The sequence below is a fragment of the Akebia trifoliata genome, chromosome 4 (assembly GCF_017979445.1).
Source record: "Akebia trifoliata isolate Shusen 1 chromosome 4, ASM1797944v1, whole genome shotgun sequence".
Classification (NCBI taxonomy): Eukaryota; Viridiplantae; Streptophyta; class Magnoliopsida; order Ranunculales; family Lardizabalaceae; genus Akebia; species Akebia trifoliata.
Window position 1 is genome coordinate 11,662,168 of NC_141378.1, and position 25,202 is coordinate 11,687,369.

At 35.0% G+C, this 25,202-nt stretch overlaps 2 protein-coding genes across 3 annotated transcripts; one reads left to right on the forward strand and one right to left on the reverse strand.

Moving 5' to 3' along the window:
• Positions 1 to 431: 431 nt before the first annotated feature.
• THO5 (THO complex, subunit 5) lies at positions 432 to 13,771 on the reverse strand. Its single transcript, XM_086439523.1, has 8 exons — positions 13,489 to 13,771; positions 10,880 to 11,170; positions 4,768 to 5,104; positions 3,350 to 3,687; positions 2,637 to 2,896; positions 1,763 to 2,369; positions 1,537 to 1,671; positions 432 to 1,106 (listed from the first exon to the last, which is right to left on the reverse strand). Exons 1-8 carry the CDS (start codon positions 13,687 to 13,689, stop codon positions 840 to 842), a joined length of 2,436 nt encoding a protein of 811 aa, XP_086295649.1. The 5' UTR covers positions 13,690 to 13,771; the 3' UTR covers positions 432 to 839.
• Positions 13,772 to 18,332: 4,561 nt separating this feature from the next.
• Positions 18,333 to 24,998, forward strand: LOC147403789 (uncharacterized). Of its 2 annotated transcripts, none has more exons than XM_086439527.1 (8): positions 18,333 to 18,641; positions 19,392 to 19,503; positions 19,622 to 19,699; positions 19,779 to 20,438; positions 22,274 to 22,637; positions 23,232 to 23,313; positions 24,257 to 24,514; positions 24,825 to 24,998. In XM_086439527.1, the coding sequence occupies exons 1-7, from the start codon at positions 18,450 to 18,452 to the stop codon at positions 24,461 to 24,463; spliced, it is 1,695 nt and encodes a 564-aa protein (XP_086295653.1). In that variant the 5' UTR covers positions 18,333 to 18,449; the 3' UTR covers positions 24,464 to 24,514; positions 24,825 to 24,998. The 2 variants fall into 2 exon arrangements, with proteins under 2 accessions (XP_086295653.1, XP_086295652.1); XM_086439526.1 differs by having other exon boundaries at positions 18,334 to 18,641; positions 19,389 to 19,503.
• The last annotated feature ends 204 nt before the right edge of the window (positions 24,999 to 25,202 follow it).

Below are 25,202 nucleotides of genomic sequence, written 5' to 3' on the forward strand. Positions count from 1 at the left end.
AGGTACTCATTGAATGTTCATGGCGATAACGAACTGAGAAAAAAGAAATCGTTTGGTATTGAAAGAGGTAGGATTCAAACCTTCCAACAGATTTACAAACTGTCGCTTTTAATCACTCGGCCTCCTCTCCCCCTTCCCCCACCTCCCATCTTAGTGGGTGAAAGGTACTTTTCCTCTATTCCCCTTTTCAATTAGACAAATAATGAATCAAATCATAATCACTTCAGGGTTTAAGCATACCTATAAATATTGAGAATCTTCAAATAATGCTGTAAAAAGGTTTGACACCTAACATCCTCTCCTCTGCCATGGATAACCATGAGAACTACACCAAAACAATATGATCTTCAATCAAACCTTACAGAAATTAATACAATTTGACCTGGCAATAGATTCATCAAACTAGTGCAATCTCAATATGTAAGACAAAATGAAATCCTAACAACAATAACATAAGCAAACCGGTAGAATTAGATAAAAGATACATCAGGTATAGGACGGTCAGCAGCTTCTCAAGACAACAATAATACAAATCCTTAAACATTCACAATTTGAAGCGCTAACATACTGTTTAAACTTCCTACGATGTAACATATTCTTGAGCAACCATGAAGTATAAACTGAATTTCAAACACTCCAGTAAAATTGCAATTTGGTTTCAAGATCGGTAAAAACCAGACTGACAATGCACTTGAATCATAAATAATGGTTTCTAGGACACCAAAAGCCAAAGATCAAACCAATGCAGCATTTCAAGTGGAGAAACTCTTACTACCACATCGGCGAAATGAGAAGAACCCAAATGACAGTTAACAAGCAATGGTGTTTGCACTAGTAGATTAGCAAGGATAGCCAGAAGTGCACTCCATGTCCTTCCAAGAGATCATCTTCCTCCGATCTCTTCCCCTAAAAGATCTTGCAAGAATCCTCCCACTCACTGGCTTGCATAAACCAACATCAATAACAGAAGTACTCATCCTTGTTTTGGTTGATGGAGAAGCCTCGTGGATGTAAAAATCAAACAGCATTACAAGGCAACGAACTTGATGAGCTAAAATGTAGTTTTCATGGTCCCAAGGTAGCATCTTTAAAATGTGAAGATTGACCTGTGAGACCATCATTATTTCAAGTAAAAAAACAATTACTCGTCTATATTCTTTGCAAGAGTTGAGGATTAAAAACTGCTTCCAATAACTAAAAAAAATTTAAATCACCCAAAGAATATTTTGACAGTTGACCAAAGTTTTGATCAAGAATATCATAAGAATTGTAATTTCTCTTGTCAAATAGATGGAAGGAACCCAACTTTTTAAATTCAAAATCCAAGGACTGAGATTTATCCTCGAGATAAGTTTCTTCGAGATGTGTGTTATGGAGATACATATAAATCTCAGCCATTGGGTTTTGTGTTTAGACGGTCAGGATCATGTCTTTACTCATCAGTCACAGGAGCCCAACCCATTCTTCTTGCAATGATTCATTTTAGTGCAGATACATGTTAATGAAATTTGGGCAAGTAAGCATTCAATTGCTTACCTCGGCTTCCATGGCACGTAGTTCGTTGTACCATTCAGAGCCATCCCTCTCAGAAGAATTTTCTCCAGGTAAAATGGTGTTCAAGTTCAAAATGAAAAGCGGAGGCCTAAGAGGATACTCCATGCTAATCTTGATCTGCAATGGTGGAAGTTTAAGCAAACTGCTCAAAGCAGAAAAACCAAGAAAAGAAGAAAGATGAATAAAAAAACAGCATAACTTTAACTACCTTGGCTTCTAAATTTGCAATTCTCTCGGTTTTATCCATTCTCCTACTTAAAACCAAAACAAACTCTCTAACCCCATATTCTTCCCATGAATTGCCGACCATTTCGTGGCATCCAATACTTGTTGCATTTTCCATCTCTAGCTCAATATTTGTAGGCTCATCCAGATCACTCTCAATGTCAAGTAAAAGTTCCAAATCATCATCGTATTTCTTGAAACTTTGAGATTTCCCCTTACTCATTGGAAGAATCACACTCTTCGAAATTAAAGCCAATCGTCTAGAATGCTCAGGATCAGAACCTTTTGATGGAGGGTGTCGTTCAGAATCATTTACAAGTGTTGGAACCTGCACTACGGATGGGAGTTCCCCATCTTCCCTTGCACTCTCTAACTCTTCCTTTGATCTACCAGATTTCCCATCCATATCAAGGTCCAAAGGTTCGGGAACTTGTTCGGTAGCAATAGCAGACATAGATATAGCCTGGTTAGGTGAGGGACCTATTGGTGACCAACTTTTCAAATCACACGAAGGGGTATGCAATGCCCATGGAACATTTTCATAGGTCAGTGGAGGCCACTTAAGCTTCGTTAAGGAACCAAGCTGATCCCTGTAAACCAACCAAAGATTCCAGACTTTCAACTTAATCATATATTGCCACATGAGCAAAACAAAACATAAGAAGATCACATAAAACCATTCAAATTTCAAGTGAGTAGACAACCCAAAGTTCTAAATAAATATTTAGTGAAGAAACTTCAAAAACAGGCCTCAATATAGCAAGTAAACTGTAAGGGCCGATGTCCAGCTTTTAGTACTACATTTTTGTATTTGTCTCACAATAAAAGCCTATTGTCCGTTATCCAAAGTGACTCACACGAGAGCCAGCTGAGCCTTCACCCGAGAGCGGATCCTTTGCACAACTGTCTGAACCCGATTTTGTTGGCGATAAAGAGAGAGGCCAGAAATAACAGTAGAACTTTTTGCTATGGCACTGCTTTGAGTTTCGCAAACTGAAAGCAGAGGCGAGACCTCGGGCAGAAAATCAATTCCTGCCAAATGCTGGACCCACTTATATGGACGTGAAGTTCTCTTTTCATCAAATGCAACAGCATCACCGACGAGTAGCTTAGCTGACTGCATCAAAATTGATAAATGGTTATTATTGGAAGCAAATGCATAGTTGTCTGTTAAATGAAGAGTCCGACTAGCCTTACTAAGGGTCCTTGGGCTCACCTTGTGACATCGAAAAAACATGATCCGATGCTTCAGGGTTGTAGATGACAAAATTCTATGAACTTTGAAGGAAAAAAAAACATTAAAAAAAAGTTATTTTTCACCATTGAATTTTAATTTTAAATTTTAGAGCTACGTGGAAATTTGGTAGCCGACAATTTTCAAAACCTTGGATCAAGCCAAAAACATTTTTTTTATCTGATTTTTTTGAAGAAATTTAGAGGACTAGGGTGTTGGATTGCTAATGTGGTAGTCCATTTGAGCAAAACGACCTTCAGTAAGGCTTAAAATCTTTACTAAATTAGTAAGAGAAATATTTCTCTTAAATGAAGGGTGCCTGTAACATATTCGTACCTGTTGAGGAAGCTCAACACCAGTGTCATCAGGAAACAAGTTGCATAAGATGTTGTTTTCTGGTCCTTCATTAGACCCTTCGAGCCCAACACATACTACATTCAACTTCAACAAGTATTCAAATCTTAAAGTGACCAGTTTCACAGGCTTTGGATCAGAAACCTCATCATCGTATATATGGAGAATAACTTTGAGTGGATGGGATGGACTTAACCCTGCCTGGTCAAGGCTCTCCTTACTGGGGACCTTCTTTGGTCGCTTTCTCCTTCTCTGGCCATCGTCCTCCTCATCAGGTGCATCATCCTCCAACCTGTTGATCTCTGTGTTTGTAGATATACCTGAGCCATTAACACAATATTAATCAATGTTAAAAAAACTCGGGCTCAACTCACATGCTTATAGATGGGCAGGTTGACAATCAAGAAAAACAAATATTCAGATGAATTGAATGAGTAAATGGAGCAGTTGCAAGCAACAATGAAACAGCCTCTAAAATGCACCCTATTTCTTTAAAAACTACCATCTTGATCACTGACAGTAAAGTGTTTTTAGTAACTCCAGATCTGATGAAAAAAATATATTTTATACGGTCCCCACTCTCTCAATATAGGGTTGGGATCCATTTCCCGGCCATTGGATTTCATATTTTAATGGTCAGGAATCAGGATTCATTTTTTTTTCTTGCTCATTTCTCATCAGTCACCAGATCCCAACCCATATACATATACTAGAAGGCGACAGGTGCAAACCCACAAGTATTTGAAGTGCTTATTTGTAATTTAAAATATTAATTAAAGTGTAGTTTTGAAGATTATATGGTAAAAAATGATATTTTTTAAAAATTTAAAACAAATCAACATGATTTTAGGTTGTGCACTTGCCATTTGCTTAGCCTTTGACCAAAATGACCTTGATTATATTAAGATTAAATCTTAAAGTGGGGGCATTTTTGGAATCCAAAATTTGGTGTTGAACCATTATAATAGTGTCTATCTATCTATCTATATATATATATATGATAAAACACAGTGGTGGGTCCCACTCAGCTACAGTTTTGTGGGGTCCACACTATCCTGCCTTTCCTCTTCACCCCCTTCAACTTTATTGTCTTTTCTCCCCCCCCCCCTTATCTTTCCTCTTTTACCCCCTTTAACTTTACCATCTTTCCCCTTTAACCCCAAAGAGGATGCCCGTGCCTACTCGTGTGTGTGTGTGTAACATCCATAATTTTGATATAAAAAAGGAAGAAAAAGCTTAGCAAAAAAAAAAAAAAAAAATCCATAATTTTGTTAATAGGGATACTCCTTTCTGACCAAAAGTGAGTCATCTCAATGTGTATGGAACATTCTGAAAAAAGTTCAGTGACCATATAAAGAAATAGCATGAAAAACAGCATCTCAATAGTTCTAATAAATTACCAATGTCCTTAGTTGCTTGCTGGTGAGCAAAAGCTTGAGCATCCTTCATACTCCCCACAATCTCCAAATCAATATCCTCTCCAAATGCCTCTTTCTGAGCCAAAAACTGTGAGTAAATCACATAGAGAGAAGGAGGAAGCAATTCTGCCGAGTGATGCTGCTTTAATTTCTTCGTATGAAGAACCCCTAATTGTTGTTGTGCTGGCAAGGATGCTTTCTTAAGAGATTTCAAGTGTGAAGGCAGACTTGACAAAAACTTCTTCCGGTTTGCAATGGTCTCCTGCAGACTTTTCTTTTGTTGTTCCAGTTTCTCATGACGCTTGCAGAGTTCTTTTCTCTGATTCAAAGAAAGAGATTTATAAATACTAATTTATTATATTGTAGGCAATACATTCTGATAAACAAATATAAGACACTAAAAATTCATTTCAGAGGAAACTACTTCTATATCCTGAAGGAAATCTTAAACTTGTTTTTCTTCCAAAATTATAAACATTAACTTACCTTCACACTTAAACCTATCAAAAAATAAAAGAAGATAAATACTAATAAAGCAACCATTAAAAATAATAACTCTAGAACTTATTGACGACTAAATATAATAAATGGAAGGTGTGGCTAACTACACTCGAACAACTAAAGCTTTAATTCTGACATTTATAAATAGTAGTAAAGACGAGAATTTACTGGAGTAGGCTAAACGTGGATGGCCCATGGCTTCAAACATTCTCCAAATTTTGAGCACAATTTGGGCTCAATTATAAGGTCTAGAATAATCCAATTTAATTTTCTTTTTCAACCATCATATTTTGCGTACAGCTCCAGTTTCAAATCCCCTCGACTCAATATCCTAAGCACAATTTTGAGCACAATCATACAGTGAGCTATATTTTATAGTTTCGATGAAATTTCAGATCAGTTTTGAATTTACCTCAAACCAATCCGATAAAAATCCGAACCGATTGCTTCTCACATACATATACATATTTATACTTATAAAATAAACAACCCATCATCCCCTTCAATCCAATGGTTGGGATATAAAGAAAACCAAAGAACAATTTAACCAGTTCCGGTTTGGGGTTAACTCGAAACAAAGACCAATTTAACCAGATACGAGTTCAACCCGGACTGGTAACGAATAGGATAAACCCAACCCCGTCCAATACCATGTTGATCAAAATCAGTCCGGTTCCGGTCCAGTTTTTGGGTAAAATTGACTCGATTACCTATATAAAAAACTCTCACATCACTGCAATATAATAGTTTTTAAAAATAAAGCACGGGACAGTTCGTGTCAATAAAATATTACTTTTCCAAAAAATCAAATAACAGTCATGTCAGTGTCAAGTGTCAGTTCAATTTAAAAAATAATATAACTATTACACATTTTAAAGGCTCACAGCCTCACACGTGTCCAACTATATATAAAAAATTTATTTTCAAAAAAACCCCTTCACAGTGACAGACACATGCTCACGCCATCCCCAAATTCTGACTTGATGTCAGAACGGTCTTAAGACCGTTGAGTAGAGACTCTACTGCAGTGTCTACTGCAGGTAATTATAAAAAAAAAAAAAAATTTATAGAAAACCGGTTCAATATTGGGTTAACTACCGGGTTATCAACCAGGTTACGATTAAATGTTGGTCTGATTCTAGGTTTCGGTCTGATTCTAGGCATCTAACCCAAAACCGAGCATATATCTTCGTGTTGGGCACGGTTCGGGTTATAAACTGGTTCCAATTCAATTTTCGGGTTAATATACCAGTTCGGGTGGAATCAGGTTACCAGGTCCAGATTTTTTTAACATCCCTATCAAAATCCATCAAACCCTAAATTTTTCTACCCCAAAATTGATACTTTCAACCTCCTCCACCTCCTTTTCTCTCTATGCAACTGAAGATCCCTAATTATATCTTTTGTAACCCTAGATCTGATATGAAGTTTCTAATCTCTTAAACTCTGAAACTCTTCTAGTCAAACAACCATCACATATCACATTTGATGTGTAATTTTTGTAAACAACACAATTTATGAACAATCTTAAAAATATTCTAAGATCCAAACCAATTTTGATGATTTCCAGAAAAAGAGAGAGAAGAATACATGGACGTTCTTCAGTAGAGAAGACACGAAATTGAGGAGAGATTGAGGACGATAGGTTTTGGGAGATACATACAGGTTGAGAAGATGGGGTCTAGGGGAGAAAATTTTGATTTTTTTTTTTTTTTTTTGTTTTTGTTTTAAACGAAGAGAGAGACGATAAAGATTAGAGAAAAATATCATTTTTTATTATTTTCTTTATATCCAAACTGTTGGATCTAAAGGGATGATGTGTTGTTTCTTTTATAAATATAAATATGTATATGAGAAACCATTGGTTCGGATTTTTATCAGGTTGGGTTTGGGTTAATCCAAAACCGATCCAAAATTTTATCGGATCTATAAATTACAACACAAATCCAATCCGAATGTTATTTTTTCATATCGGATAATGATAAAATCCGACCCATTAACAACCTTATGCTACTCTACGAAACTCCAAGGGGAAGGGAAAAACAAGAACCCAAAAGACTGTCGATTTTGTATCCTAATGCTAATACAAGTAAATCGATAACGAAAGTTGACCCCACTAAAATTCACTGCTAACCTCAACACTACCTCAAAACAACACAAAAAGGCTTTCAAAAGGAAAATATGCTAGAATAACGCATCCAATAAAATCAAAGTATTTTCATCAAACTACATATAGGACACCAAGGGATCGTGACGCAAATCTGAAATCCTTAATCGCACCAATTGACATAGCTATAGATATGAGCATTCCTAGGGCCTTAATAAACAACACAAATATAAAAGAGAATATTGAATCACTTTGCCTCAACCTCTAGGGATTATGATTCTGAAGATCCTGATCGACACCCATTCACAAGGACATAAAATGACGGAGATGAAACACAATTTATAACCCATAAAATCCATGTGTTGTTGCAATCCATCCACCCCAAGCAATATTCAAGAAACTCCTAGTTTACATGATCGTGTAAGACTATAAGTCATTTCAAAATCAACTTTAGATAGAATATCAAGGATTTCCTATCCAATCTCGGGTAAATGCATTTATTTGCAATCAAAACCCCATCCAAAATATGCCTTCTCCTAACAAAAACATATTGATAAAGTCCAATTACCATAGTAATAACCGTCTTCAACCTATTTACTGGAAATTTAGAAACAATCATCCGCAGGGCTAAACTAAACTAATTAGTTTCAACTACAATATGTATTTGTATTATGCCCTCTTCGAAATTAATGAAATGAAAATGGCTTTTAAGGCATATTCTAGAAAAAGGTTTGTAAAAACTATTGATAAAGCATCTTCAACCATTCTTTAAAGTCATCTTCATAATTTAAAAATAACATCTTGCCAAGTTGTACTTTGATTATCAAATTTAACAATTTACAACAATAAAACTCTTCAAATGTAGCCATTAGAGAGAGAGGAAATCAATTTTTATTGTCATCTAGTATTAATGTATCCATTGGAAAGAGGAGAAATCAATTTTTATTTGTCATCTAATATTGATGTGACGTTTCAAAGAGTAAACAATACCTTTTTCAAATTTGAAGAATTTAGAGCATCTTCAACCCTTCTTCATATAGTCATATATGAAGATACGAAAAGGGAACACTCCAATGCCTTTTCATAAGTTAAAGTCAAAATGACTTTAAAGTTTAAACTCTTTAAATTTGAAAAAGCATTGTTCACTCTTTAAAACGTCACATAATACTAGATAGCAAATAAAATTTGATTTATCCTCTTTCCAATGATTATATTAATACTAGATGCCAATAAAAATTGATTTTTTCTCTCTAACAACTATATTTGAAAAACTCTATTATGGTGAATTGTTAAATTTGATAGTCAAAGTACAACTTGACAAGATGTTATCTTCAAATTATGAAGGTGACTTTGAACAAGGGTTGGAGATGCTCTTAAACTTTAAAGTCATTTTGACTTTAACTTATGAAGAGGGAAGAAGAGGTGTTGGAGAGTATTCCCGCTTCATATATGACTAAATGAAGAAGGATTGGAGATACTCTAACTACTAGAAAGTCATCTCTTGTAATGTCCCAACTGAGTTTGAAAGTATCCATGGAGAAACCATCAAGCCCCTAATCTTTATCCCCATTCGTACCACATAATAACCTGATACACTTCACCTCCCTCAAAGTGAGGAAGGTCACCCAGTTTTTCGATCTATACCACTAATCCTCTAAATAATGATTCTTATAGAAGTCAACCACACCTTCTCTAAGGCATCCCTCCCCCTTCCAACTCTCAACCTTGAAACCCAATTAAAAGACATAAAGATTGTTTGTTGTCTTGTGGAATATCTTAAATTATTTGTCCCCTTCCTTCATACACCTTACCTTGGATTTTTGCCTCCTACTGATTTCTTCTATTAGATCCATTTTCTGGAATTCCACCCTTAAATTCTGTAGTGTAACCTTTTTCCTCAAACAAATGTTCACTCGCCTAGTTGGCATCAAGCATCTCAATAGATGCCAACAAATCATTCTTCTGTTTTTAATGAATAAAAATCATTCTTCTGTTTTTTATGAATAACAAATCATTCTTCTTCACATTGACCCTGCCAAAAACATCCCTATTCCACTACCGTAACTCCTTTTTAAGGGTCTTTAGACTGCATCTAAACAGAAATCCAGGCCTTCCTTTAAATGCAAATGACTCCCGCCAATCCCCAATCCAGTCCTTGAAATTTCCTTGACGGAGCCACATGATCCCAAAACGAAATGGGATGAACGGTTCACAAAGAGATTGGATTCTAGAAAGATGGGATTATAGCCTAAGGTAGGCTTTGGAAGGCAAACTTGGACAACATTGATGAAGTGGTCAATTCAAGAACTTGACACAAGAAACCAATCAAGCTTAGACATTGGCAATGATTCTTGGTTATTGGACCAAGTTAATACCACCCCCAACCCCTCCCATGGGAATTCCTCCTTCCAAGATTGCTGAATTGATGGTACATGATTTTGATTTTTCTCTTTAAAAAGTTCTTTTCCCCGTATAGACATGAGTTTAGAATAGATTCTCCATAGAACATATTGAGATTTCCAACAAGATTGTTTTTCATTATTTGTAAGGTATATGTGCAAAACCCTTCCATTATATGATGAGTTATGGAAGAACAAGACATATTATATTGGGAAACTTACTAAAAGAGGGTTAATATTTTAATATATTTACAAAAAAGAACATATTTTTTTAAAAATTACCAAAAACGAATTAAGTCGCTGGACCGTCCAGCCTTTTAGTAACTCGCTGGACTGTCCAGCGTTTTAATAGCTTGCTTTAACGGGTAATTATAAAAGCACCCCATTAATTAATAAAGGCAACCCACACCATAGACAAATTTTTTTGTCTTATACAGTTTAAAAGTTTCAGAATGAGCTGATTTTTAGTGAGGAGGATCTCTATGATGAGGAGACCATCCTCACCAAAAATCAGCCCATTACAAAACTTCTAACCCCATCAAAACAAGTTCAAGAACCGCAAATCGTCCATTTTCTTGTGAACCAGTTTTGATGGGGTTAGAAGTTTCAGAATGAGCTGATTTTTGGTGAGGATGATCTCCTCATCATAGAGATCATCTTCACCAAAAATCAACTCATTCCAAAACTTTTAACCCATATAAGGCAAAAAAAAAATCGGCTATGGTGTGGGTTGCTCCTTATTAATTCGTGGGGTGCTTTTATAATTGCATTTAAAATGCTGGACAGTCCAGCGAGTTACCAAAAACGCTAGACTGCCCAGCAACTTAATTCGTTTTTGGTAATTTTTGAAAAAATAGATTTTTTGTTTTTGTTTTTTTTTTTTTTTTGTAAATATTAAAATATTTAACTCTCTTTTAGTAATTTTCCCTATTATATTTTATATCGTTTCATATTTTTTAACTTGTAATGAAAATTCTTCATGAACCTTACAATCCATTGTTAAATTCATAACAATGGACCATCCATGCTATGTACCTTAGAAAGTGAAAAAAAATTTAAACCATGTGCTAAAAACAAATGAATTTACCTGAAAAAGCTCAAAATTGAGCCTTTTTAGCATCAGATCATGTGCACTGTCGTTTGACATTACAGTTGCTTTGATGTCTTCCGGTGCATTACTGAAAAATTCTTCCTCGGGTACAAGTTCAATATCCGGATGCTTTGATTTGAAATCTTTGCAAGCCTTTATAGCCTTCACGTAGTGATTTTTCTCATACAACAAGTTGTGAAGCTGCAATGTAGTAAAGTCTACCGGTGCCTTTGCCCGTTCTGTTTCTGCTTTTACAGAGTCTTCTTCTAGCAATATGGAACGATTTACCTACATTTGAAGCCATGTAACTCTATGTAAGCAAAACAACCAAATTTGGGAACCACCTTTACAATCCAATTACACATTCAATTACAGAATGAATCTCAACATAATCAGCGAAATGTGCTATAAATAGCAAAGATCTGCACTAGAATTTGTGCGAACAAGCGTTTAATACGTATTTTTATATGCTTATATAAATGCTTTTGACTTGAAATCTTCCCAAAACCCACTTTCAACCTTCCTAAAAACCCGATCTTGTTCTTGATATTTGAATACTGAAGAAGATAAAATTTTGAAGTTGAAGGATAAAAATGTTACTCCATTGAGCGATTAATCGTTAGGCTCTATTTTCGTTAGATTTTATTTCTATTTCTATTAGGATTCTATCTGTAGGATTAATTATTGATTTAGTAGGTATTTGATTTGAATTGGTATTTTAGTAAGAATAGAATTAGTAAGTTATTGGGATTATGACTCTTTATTTATAAAAGGATGTAATCCCCTTATCCATCAATGAAGAATATTTGATTTAATCGTGTCTTTACACAATCTTGGTGTGTTGAGCACTCGAGATCGCCCTTTCTCTCGTTTGAGTGGGCACGTTAGGAATTGGGTTTCTAACAATTGGTATCAGAGCAAATTTTTCTGGGCATGCCAGCGAAGAAAAAGGAAAAGAAATTATCAAAATTTGAAATCATGGAGGAATGTGTGGCTCATCTTGAAGAATCTATGGAGAAAATACAATCCCTTCTTGCATCCATGCAACAAATTTTGGAGAAAGATCGGGAGCAAACACGACAACTCATTGAGCGTTTGTCTATACAAAATCCACTAGATTGTACGGTTAAATTTGTTGAAGGGGAATCACATGTAGGTAATTGTGATGTGTTGATTGAAGACCGTGTTCTAAATCGAGTGCAAGAAGATTGGTTTGAAGGTCGAGTTCAAACAAGGTACGCAAGAAATGATTTTCCAAAATTTGATGGGCTCAAACCTCTTGACTTGATTTATAAAGCGGAATAATTTTTTGCTTACCATCATACTGCTAAACATGAACAAACTTTGTTGGCTTCTTTCCATATGGAAGACACGGCTTTGACGTGGTATCAGTGGCATGGCCACACTCATATGCATTTTACATGGAGCGATATGACATCGGCTATGCTAAACCGTTTTGGTCCTGTGGATTTCAAAATTTTGGACTATTTGCTAACCAAGATGAAGCAAGGGGCTTTAATTGTTGTGGGTTACCGAGAAGAATTTGAAAATTTTGCAAATCGAATTGAAGGATGGTCGGATCGTGCATTGATGGGAACCTTTATTCAAGGCTTACGCGATAAAATCGGTCTTAGCCATTAACACTCCAAGAAGCCATACTACTTGCAAGGCGACAATAAGAGAAATTGTTCCAACTTCAACATGCAGATCAACCAATGTCGGGATTGGTTACCAATGGCCTAACACACACCAAAAATCCTCCTGAGATGATAACAACACCCACACGACGAATATCCAATGACGAGATGAAAATTCGATGAGACAAGGGATTATGCTATAATCATAATAAACATTACACTCGTGCAAATATATTTGTTAGAAGGACGGGATGAAGTGGAAGATGAAATAATTCCAATTGAAGTTACTTTTCCACCCAGTTTTTAGAGGTAGCATTGTTAGGACTCTATTTTAGATAGATTTTCTTTCTATTTCTATTAGTATTCTATCGGTAGGATTAATTATTGATTTAGTAGGTATTTGATCTGAATAGGTATTCTTGTAAGAGTAGAATTAGTAAGTTATTAGGATTATTACTCTTTATTTATAAAAGGATGTAATCCCCTCATCAATCAATGAAGAATATTTTTTTTAATCGTGTTTTTACACGATCCTTGATGTGTTGAGCACTCGAGATCACCCTTTCTCTCATTTGAGTGGGCACGTTAGGAAACTAGGTTCCTAACATCTCGATAAATCCTTGATTAATCCATCCATTCGCTAAGTTAATCCGTTGGTCTCTTATTCAGAGAATTTTACAAATTTTGGGTGGAAAGAATCGGATAATTTTGTGACTATGCGAGTCTCAGGTCCTGCAAACCCCCTAATTCACTGGAAATCAGATCACAGGAACCCCTCAACCCCTAGAAATTGTTTAAACCCAAACTCTATTACAAGCCAAATTAAACAACAAAATCACCCAAATCGAAGTTGCTTCAAACCCTAGAAACAACAAAAGATCGATTCTTGAAGTTTTTCTTCGACATTTCTCTAACAAAAACAAATTTTTATGAGGATGAGATCTTCTCAAACACTAGAAGAAGTAGAACCTGGCGTAAATTGACGAGATGGAGTGACATCTGAGTGACAAGTTCTCTGAGTTCGGATTTAGGTCTCCCTTCCTTCTTTATAAACATCATCTTCGCTACGATCTCCTCCATTGAAGTTCGGCTCTCTTCCAGCTTCTCGTACGCCGTCTTCTCTAACGTACGCACTGGTACAGATGGCGTAACCTCCACCTCCACCTCCATTTTACCTCCTGTTGCTTGCTACCAAGCGAGAGCTGTGCTGACTGAACTGAAGTGATGACGCGGACAAGGGGCCTCCTCTCAGTTGTCTCGCTTTATAATTCGTATGCCACACGTGTGGGGGAGATATGCACGTGTTTCCACACCTTTGTTTTTTAACCTACTTGCATACGAAATCATTTGCAAATAAGAAAAAATTGAATACGGGAGCTTGGTAAGGCAATGCAAATGATTTGCATTATAAAATGCTAGTGGTTGCTCTTGTCGTAAAGGGTTATAAGGGAAAGATACTAAAATTTAATAAAAAGGGAAGAACGAAAAATAATAATAATAATAATAAATTGAAAGAGGTGAAGAGGAAAGATAATAAAACGGGTAATGTTGACCTCATTCCATTCTAGGTGGAATGGGACATTTATACCAACAAAATTGTAATTGAATGAAATCCATTGTTATGTGTTATTATTGACCAATGATAAATTAACGCGCTGACATGGCATGAGCGCAAAATCATAAATCTTTTTTTCTTGTGTATCCTAAAAAAAAATATATCTATGATGCATATGTCACGTCAATTTAATCTTGATTTAATCTTATAAAAAGTACTATTAGAGTCAAAATTACAAAACATCTTTAGTCAAAATAATTATTCAAATTAAAAAAAAATAGTAGAGTTTGCTTGTGCTTATGGCATCTGGTCACAGTGGAACATGTTGCAAGGCAATTAAGACATTTGAAAATGTTGAGAAAAAGAATAACAAATTCGTTTTGGTTGTCCAACCCAATTTTCCAAATCAAAGCAATCTCACAAGAGAAATGGCAAGCCCAAAACTAAGATCTAGTGTATATTGTTTTTATTTTCATTGTTATATTCACATCTATTTTGTATAATTTTATGGGATAAGATTATATTATTCAATTATTATTTCATCATCTATGTAAGAATGAAATTAGGTTTAAACATATTGAGTTTGATATATCATTATTTTAAGTAAAATTATTGTTTTGTAAAATTTTACTGAGATGAATTATAAAAAATGAATGATGTGGAACAATGCCATGCCATCCTCTAACTGTGGGGAATATTATTTAGGAGAAGTGAAAGTTTTGGCATTCTTTAATCAGGTTAATTGATTTGAGGAATGGATTAAAATGTGATTTGATCAACATTAAGGAAGTAACAGAACCACATTCCCCCTTATTTCCATCCTTGAGAATTATATGTTTATGCAAGACCGTGAATATTAGTTTAAATATTTAATCTGATCATGTCTTAATAATATGTAGTTGGCCCTTTTGATCAAACTCATCCTATAATTATTGGGATTTAATATATATATATATATATATATTTTTAAGTAAAAATATATATTTTTCTTAATTTGTTTTTTTTATATATATTTTTCATTTGACAACCAAGTAGTTCAAAAGTTTTGTTGGACTTTTCTATTGTAACTACCAAGTACTTCCCCCACAAACAATTGTAAGACTCGAGGGTTTAAGAAAGGGGGGTTTATAAAGCTTTGAGGTGACTTGTAAGGGTAAGTAGGGTAAAAGTGTGAAATGGTGGATAATGGCATGAAACTTGTGGGTGAGGTGTATAGAATTTAAGGTTAGGTGGAGGGTATATGTGGAATATAATGCAAATGAGTTATATTTTAACCCAAATGTGTTGGATCCTTCAACCCACATGGGTTGAGTGTTAAATGGGATTAAGGAAAATGAGTTTTGATTAGAAAAATGATTATGTAAGATGGTGGTTGTTGATATTTTGGGAAGGTGAAAGTGATAATGACAAGTGTCAAAAAGGTATGGGTGCGTGTATTAGATGAGTTGATTAAGGAAAATGGGTGTGGAGATGACAAGTGGCGAGAGTTTTGAAAATAATGGTGGGGGTAAGTTATAATATGGATGTGGGTTAGTTAGTTTTTTGAAAATGGTGATGGGGTTGAGTAGATTGATTTAGGGAGGTGGATTGTGGTGGTGATTAGTGTCCCTTTTTGATAATCATTAACTTTTTGTGACGATTGATTAAGATTATGGATATGACATTGGGTCTGGGTAGTGGTTTAGGTTGGATTTAAGATTGATTTAGGCCCATTGGGTTTGGGGTTGAGATGGATTTGATTAGGTTAGAGTATATGTAGGGTTGAGTTGATTTGAGAAGTGAAGTGATGAGGATTTAAGTTTAAGGTGGGAGGTGGCCCATTTTTAACCTGTGGGCCAAGCAAAGAGGTCTTAAGTTTTGAAATAAAAAAAACACTTTTTGATGATTTGGGCTTTTAAACCCATTTTGATTTTAACATATTTTTTGGACGTTTTTGCATGGGAGCCATTCAAATTGGGGTGTTTACAAATATAAATGCAAAATATTGCATTTTCAAGTATTTGCTATGCAAACAAATAATACCTGAAACACTTAAATTAAAAGGTTGAAAATTTCGACACTTAAAACTTTTTAGCTTATGATTTTTAATTTAACAAATATACCTTTATAGTAATTTTAAGATTTTATACATACTAGTTCTTAGGCATGCGTAATGCATGTGTAATTTTTAGATAATTTTTTAAATTATTATTTTAAAATATATATGAAAAAATTACTATTTGATTTATATTACTTTCATCTTATATTCAATACTTTCCTTTCTTTAATTTTTATTTATACTCTATTTTTTTGTTATAATGATTGTTACACATTTATTTAAGTTTGATTTTATTTTAGAGATATGAGAATCATCCTGATTTTTTATTGTCATGTGGTTGTGATTTATATTAGTTTCATCTTATATTCAATATGTTCATTTTTTAATCTTTTATTTATATTATGTTTTTTTACTATAGTTATTACATGTATATTTAAGTTTGATTCTATTTTAGATATTTGAGAGCTGTTTGGATTTTTTATTGTCATGTGGTTGTTTTCTTTTATGTTAACATCCATATTTTATTTTGATGTGATTCTTTTACATTATAGCCTTAAATGACCAAGCCTCTACTCCACTTGTGTAGCTTTGGATAACCTTGCTGGAAACTAAATCCCCATGTAAGGTCCGAGAGAATGAGTAAGTTGGATTGTTTAGGAAAAATTTAGAACCCCATTCAAACAGACCATCCGGGGTGCATTGCATGTAGTGTAAGTGTATTTAATGGCAAAATTGGGCAAGGAATGTATCCTCATTATCATAAGACCATGATAAGCTCCAAGTGAACATCTCATTCATGGCATAGTCACCATGTAGTCAGAGTAGTTATAGTATACACATCTTTAAGGGTAATATATGACAGGGAGGGAGTATATCTTCTTTATAAGGTGATCCCCCTACCATTGTAAGTCCCCAATAAGTTCATCACGATCATTAGACATCAATGTAGATCAGTGTACGTACACTTACATATACACTCAATTTATCTCATGCGTCATTTAGATTTAAGCATAAAAATGGTAAAGTCATGAAATGAAAGCCCTAGTTCATGGAGTGTTTTCTAAAGCTAATTACCAACAAAAATTATATCAAACTTTCAGTATATCAAGCTTGCATGCATCCCATGAACAATGTTAGGAGACGAAAGAGGATTATCCTTGTGGATTGCCACTCCCAACGCTAAGCAAGTTCAAAAATTCCAATTAGTGGGAATATTCTTTTTTACATCACCGGGCATTCACACACTTAAGAAAATCCCATAGCCACACTTGACAAAACCCTACTATTTTTCTCATTGCAATATGGGTTTTATTATTATTATTTTTAATTATTATAATAATAGAGTAATTTATGATTTATCATTTAGAGAGCAGATCATATGCACCTTGGGTGGAGGATTGAAACCCTCATCCCACATACTAATACACATCATGGAAGTTGTAATCCAAGGAATTAATTTTTAAAATATCTCTTGTTAAAAATTTTCTTGGATTACAACTTACGTGATTTCAATCCTTTATACTGATCCAGACTTTATTTTTAGACGTAATTCCTTCGATTATGATTTACGTGATGACGTTATTTTGGAGATGTGGGAAAAGGGTTTTAATCCTCCACCCTGATTGCGTATGGTCCGAATTCTATTATTATTTATTTCTTGTTAGGAGGCAGGTAGCTAATATTTTCACCAAACCATAGATAGGGGTTATGTCATCAGTTTGAAAACATTACCACCCACGTTTCATCTCATGAGTCATGATGAGCGTTGCTCAGAAATTTTCAAACGGGCATACCGCCAAATTCGGACTCAGCACGTGAGTGGTAATAATTTGAAGAATAATGATAAAGTTTCACGTTCTGTCGTAGAAAAAGTTTGTATTCGGTGGATCAACTGGTGGGACCCAATTAAAATTCAATGTCAACTAAAGAGATGCCACGTGTCTTTATGATTCGTTCAACAGCACAAAATCTATGAATTTAGACAGCAATTTTATAACAAAAATGGCAAACCTAACTTCCTACGATATTGAGTACAACACTGCAATGACGTGGTAGTGTGCACAGAACCATCGTATCTCGAGAAAAAGTATATACGGTTCTCTGCGCACCTCCACGTCAGCGCAGAATGGTAGAAAGTCATTGTAAAACGGCTCAATTTATATTATATTATATATTAAAGTGTGAATCTTCTACTAAGTAGACAACAAATACGAAACACCCGCCACTGACAGCGAACACATTTTCGCGTTAAAAAAGGGGGGAAATTTTTTGATGGGAAGATATCTCCCATTTCTCTCTCTTTTTTGACTCTGTTTCTGTAATGGGAAGAAATCGAAAATGCTGGATATAGGGTTTCAAGAACAGAAGAGAACTTCGAGATTCGGAGATCGAGATCACAGTCCTGACTCTGTCGTTTTTACTCACGAATCTAACTTCAGTCTCCTCTCTTCGGCTTCTGAAAGTGTCGATCGTTGTTCATTTGCATCCGAAGTTCACGATCAAGAAATTCTTGTTTCGGAATTCTCCAAGGTGAAATCCTCAGTTGTTGATCATAGAATGCTTGTAATTTTGAGTTGTAAATCTCTGCGGCAAAGTGTGCGAGTAAGGATTTCGGAAAACTAATTATAAAATAAGGTGAAATCAGTTTTTGAATCAAATTGTTCGAGATCATCTCTGCTTTTGTTGATTCAAGTTCAACATTGTCGATCTAGCTTGTTTAGATCATTTATGTTGAATTTGACAAACGCTTGGTAAATCATCTCTGCAACAAAATGAGCGAGCAAGGATTTCGGAAAACTAATTATAAACAAAAAGATTTGGAAATCTGATGCTTTTTATTTTTTCAGTAAAAAAATAGCTAAACCGTGTATTTTTTTTATTATAATCAAGTACGGTTAATTTTTATGTAAAATTCATCTCTGCAACTAAGGCTTATGTTCTTGTTCTCGTTTCTGCTTTCTTTGATGTGAGATTCCTCTCTGTAAGTAACGCTTTGAAACAATCAGGATCACAAAGTTTGAATGAGCAAAAACAAACAAAAACTTCAGCTATTAATGCTTTATTTGTCTTATATGCCTCCAGATTAGGTTTTTGAGACCACTATTTCTTGAATGTAATTTTGAAACTCAAATAGAAAACGATAAGAATCTGTCCAGCAAATATCTGATAGGATTTTTTATGGAATTCTAAACTAGGTTTGATGCTCTTGAGCATGCTTCGAATCTTTCGCTTTTAAATTTGAAAATGGTTGACTTTAACATCTTTGATTTGATGCAGAAGTTGGCGGGAAGTGATCTCCATGATTGTTCAAGTAGTCCAGATCCAGATCCAAACAACAGATCTACAGTAAGGAAGAGCTGGAACCCTGCCAAAGTCAGAGATAAAGCAAAAGGTACTACTGGTGTAGAAAGGGGTGAATGAATAGGACAAAAAGAAAAAAAAAACTCTCCATAGATTTCAATTATTTCTAGTGTCTAACTGTTTTTGTTTCCTTTAATCATACATATCAGACCACAAGGAGGAAGAAACAGAGCACAATAATCAAATCCTAGATCCAGCAAGAAATTCCTTCTCTCGAGTCCTCGCAGGTACAAAATTCTAAACCTAACTTTTGATACTTGTTTCCAGAATATGAGAATTGACAATTCAGATCTGAATTGCTTCCAGGGGAGAAGAAACCAGAGAGGCGAAGACCCGTTTCACTAGATCTGAACAATCCAAGAAGCAATGCCGCTGTCCCCTCGCCGCTTTTGGGAGGGATGAAGAAAAGCTCTATTTCTTCTCTCAAATCTGGTACATTTCCAAGTCCTGGAACACCAGATTACCGTCAAGGAAGTGTAGGGATTCAGAAAGGTTGGAGCTCAGAACGAGTAGCTATGCCGACGAAGGGTAATAATCGGAGGAATGTGGGTGCTGCCCTCTTGCCTTTCAGTAGTGGAAGGACTTTACCTTCAAAATGGGAAGATGCAGAGAAGTGGATTTTAAGTCCGATTGCTGGAGATGGTGTTAGTAGGCCTTCGGTGCCGTTGCCTCAGAGGCGACCAAAGTCAAAGAGTGGACCACTTGGACCACCAGGGCTGGCTTACTATTCTACATATTCACCTGCTATGCCTATGTTTGAAGGTGAGGGTGGCGGCGGTTTTATGGCGGGGTCTCCATTTTCAACGGGAGTTTTAGTGGCTGATGATTTGCGTGGTCAGGGTCGTCGTAATAGTGGTAGTGGTGGTGAAGTTTATCTTGGGCATACAGAGCCTTGCATAATGCGTTCGGCTAGTGTACATGGATGGTCGACAGATCTGCCGAGCCTTTCATTGCCTGCTTCTCAAGGTTTGTGGTTCCTGGCTTATTTTGAAAATGTTGAAATGGCATATGAAAAATACTTACAAAATTATAGGAAAAAACTATGGGACTGTTAAATGTCAAACAATTTTTTCATTTATCTAGTGGACCTCATAGTTGTGGGTTTTGAATGTTTGTAAGGTATACATTTATGTGTTGTGTAAATTTTGAACAAAATTGTGCCTGCATTATTTGGTAATTACATTGGAAAACTTCTTCTTCTTGAAGGTGAACATTGACAATATCATTTACATTTGGATAAAAAGAAGTAGCATATAGAAATATTTCTACGGTGAGTGCTGTGCTAACAGAAAATCTGGATGACTTGTAAAACCATGGTCCAAAAAAATGACACTTTATCACATGATATGATTATATCATAGTTGAAAATCTTTACTATCATAATGAGGGAAGGTGGAGTAGAAGTGGTTCGACACCAAAATTTGGAAGTCCAAATCCATACTTTTATTTAACTTTGATATTGTTAAGTTTTTTTTTTTATCGCCAAAAACCAAGAAAATTACAACCCACGACCCTACAATCAAGTTGGTTAATTTTCAAAATTACAAAAATATCCTTTTTACTATGTAATCTTCAAAAACTCTTTAATCAATATTTTAAATTACAATTTACAAATAAGCCATTTTGATACATGTGGATTTGCACATGCCACCTTCTAGTTTAACATTAATTTGACATCTGATATATATATATATATAATAAATATCCTCGAGGATTTCAATGGACAAAGTGTCCTTGGCATTTGAATCCCACACAAAGTCCACTGACACAATCCTGATGATTTCATTCAATGATTTCAGACATTGAGGTGAATAAGAGGTGTTTGGCTAGGTATAAGCCTCACATCCATGGAAGTTTTGTATAAATAATATAACACATATAACTAATAAATAGAAAAATTAGGGTAACCATCACATATTTGCAAATTTTAAGTTCCAAATATATATAATAAAATTTCAGGTTTTAATCCCCTATGCTAAAAACTGTTATTATTTTATGTTAGCAAGAAAAAATATATTTTGTATTTCAATGATTGACAGTTTATGTAAGAAATAACTATATTATACATTATTAGAAAATTATTATTAAATATTATTTTTCAATACTTCATCTGCATAATACTAAATACCAAAAAAATGTATTTATGAATCTGATCAATTCAATAACTTTCTTTGCATACATTGTAATTTTCTATTCCAATATGTTTTTAAAGGCTACAATCTTGTTTCATGCCAGTGACAAATGTAAATATGATTAATATATAGTTGAAAACAAATAATGTGCGAGGCATGTGACTCAGACAAAAGGCATAGGCCTCAGTCATGCCACACATTGAGGCATCCGTCTTAGCTGTTTTTACATATCTTATTATTGGCGCCTTGGTTTTTTTTGTTTGTTTTGTTCTAATGAGCCTCGCCTTGAGGCGTAACAGCTTCAAAGATTCTGACAGTATGGGCGGGCATGGCTTAGATCAACCTATTGGACCACCCTCATGATCTCTTTTTTCTTTTTCTTTGAAAGTGAATAATTTGGGCTGTTCCACATAAATGAACTCTTTTGTTTCACATAAATGAACTCTTTTGTTTCTGGATAGTTTTGTAATCTTGTAAGTCTCAATATATTATTTAGGTGATCAAAATGCAGTTCAAAGAAAGTCAATGAAGAATGGAAAATCTGTTTCCTCAGTAGAATATTGGTCTCACTCTTATTTTAATATTAATTGGTAGTTTTAATTGTCAAAGAAAGCTCGCTCAAATATTTCCTTTCGATTTTAGCTGGTAACGATTGGATCAAACGTGCAGATCAGAAACTTGATGGCATCAAGGATGCAACAACCATGATTTCTCATGATGTTTCAAGGAGAGACATGGCAACCCAGATGAGCCCTGAGGGTAGCACAAATTCTTCTCCCAAAGAGAGGCCTTCTTACTCTTCCACTCCTCTCTCGTTCTTTCCCATTGTGGAGCTGAAGAGTCGCCATTCCTCAAAATTGGAAATAAGGGATGTGCAGGTAGATGACCGGGTCACCGTAACAAGGTGGTCCAAGAAACATGTAGACCAAGGGCCCGAGAGGGGCTTTACAAATGTTGGGAACAGGAAAAAGAAAGCCATGGAAACTCGAGCTTCGGATTGGGAAGTTTCAGAAGCCACAAATTACACATCAAAGTACGCATTCTCTGCTTTCCTTTTGTTTTTCATTTTGTTCCTTTTTGTTGGTCAGTTTTATAGCAATAGCACCATAAACTTATGTAGCACGCTGTAATCTTCTGATTCAGCTTTTACCACGGACTCCTATCCTTCATGTTGGACAGTTTATTAATGTTTCTATATTTCCCTCTCTGATATTGGACTGACCACTGTGGAAAGTTTCGAACTTACCTATCCAACAAAAAGGAGTAGAAGAACAGAAACAAAGAAGAGGAAAAACGTTTCTAAGATTTTTGCAAAAATTATCAACCAGCTCTTGGCTTTTGTTTTTTGATCATTGTTCATAATGGAACCACAGAAACAATGGTCAATTGTGTTTCAAGATTTTGGTTGGTTCTGCTATTCCATGGATTTGGCAAATCTCTTTCAGAGCCAAGGGTATCCCAAGTTATTCTTTGGTTTTGTTTACTTTTACATGTCATCTTTCAAAAGCAACTGATTTTTGAAGTTTCAAAGCTATCAAAATACAGTGGAAATGGCCAAATATTATGTCAAAAAAGAGAAGAAAGACTATAATCCTATTGCTCTCTTTAAACATCATGTTCTTTGCAGGTTGAGAAGAGAGGAAGCTAGGATCTCAGCATGGGAGAACTTGCAGAAAGCCAAGGCTGAGGCAGCGATACATAAACTAGAGGTTCTCCTTCTTACTCGCATTATTCCCTGTTTTTCTTATCTCTGCGTCATCCATGCAGAATGCATGTTAGTTATCCGCAGATAATAATAATAATTTTTATTTTTTGGTATTAAAATATAATATTTGTCTATTCCCTAATATTAAAATATTTTCATTCCATCTATTCATTATTTCCACTAGCGGGCAGTATGCGCATTTGCATGTGCATGTGTGCTTCACATATTCATGCATGTTAGTTCATCAGAAGTTGATTTTTCTGAATGCATCTCAGATTTAGCGTACCTTACTTGTGTGTCATGACCATGTAGATAAAAATGATTTATATAGGAAATTATGATATAAAGTAGTTATAAAAGGATCGATTTGCAAATGTCATGGCCACCAATTCATCATCGAACACTTTATCCCAAAAAACATATGGTTGACTGAATGAATCCTATTCCTCCCTTCAATTTTATCTTAAGCCCTGCATTGTGTGAAATGAAGGATCAGGATTCATTTTGGGAGATGGAAAGATTTTGCATCGGCTGCCTACCTGTTTTAACCTTCCTCCTTTATTTGGGTTTAAGACCGGCAATATTTAGGAATTTTATAATGATTATTATTTTGAGGGGACGGAGGGGTTAAGTAGTTGTATGGGGTTGTTTTGAGAATATGAATGAAATGGGACAAAAAGAAATTACTTTTGATGGGTCATTTTGAAATTTTCTATAGATTTTTTTTCCTTTTTAAATATAGTGGGTCAAACCCAAGTTTCTCTTTAGAAGCAGTTGTACAAAATGTCAGTCATCATCATCGTCTGCACCATTAGCCCAATTACTGTGGTTGGCAACATGTCAGTTTGTGACTTTGTGGTTAAAATAAGATTTTCATAGGAGACCTGGGAGTTTATATATGTGCAGATTATAATTTTCGGATTAACTAATTACAAAATTTGGTTCAGATGAATCTGGAGAAGAAGAGATCGTCTTCTATGGATAAAATCATGAACAAGCTGAGATCGGCTCAAAGGAAAGCCCAAGAGATGAGGAACACATTATCAAGTAATCAGGCTCATCCAGTTGCCAGAACTTCCAATAAGAATATATTCTTCCGTAAACGCACTCCAATAAGTACTTTTGGTGGTTGCTTCACTTGCCATGCCTTCTAGCATCTCATCAAGTCTTCTGCTTAGTTCCATCTTCTTTAGCCATAAAACCTGGTAACATCTATTCCTTGTGTTATTCAATATCTAAAATTTGCATGCCTGAGCTATTCTTGCCTCTTTTTTATTTTATTTTATTTTTTTTAAAATGGAAAATAGTTGAATTATGCCATGTTTAACGTAGCCACGTAACCACTGGACTGGTCAGATCTTTGAGTTGGCTAAATCTTGATAAACTCATTCTTATTGCTATAATCTTTTAAGGGTATAAATAGATTTTTTTTTCTTCTAAACTTTAAATCTTTTTGTTTTTATTAAAAATAATACGTTTCATTGTAAATGGAGTTGACTCATTGACTGTACACAGATGGATTTCTAGCATACATGGGGAACGCAATATGGCTACTATTTGATACTAAATTATAGTGTGGATTCAGTTTTGTAGCAGCAAGAAGTTTCATAACTTCAAAACAATTTCAGATAAGTTGTATTATCCCCTTTATATTATTCCATGGGCTGCGTGCAAAGAACTTCACTATTACATCTATGCAAGTATGCTTATTTCAATCTGATTGTGAAGAATACCTGCCCTTACAATTTCATCACTGCTGACTCATCTCTTATGTGCTTTAGGTTCATAATCCCTCTTTAGTTTCATTCAGTCGATACAAAGATAACCTGTTTGTGTTACGGTTCGTTCTGGATTTGCGAAATACTACGACTAACATGACAATAAATTTGAAAA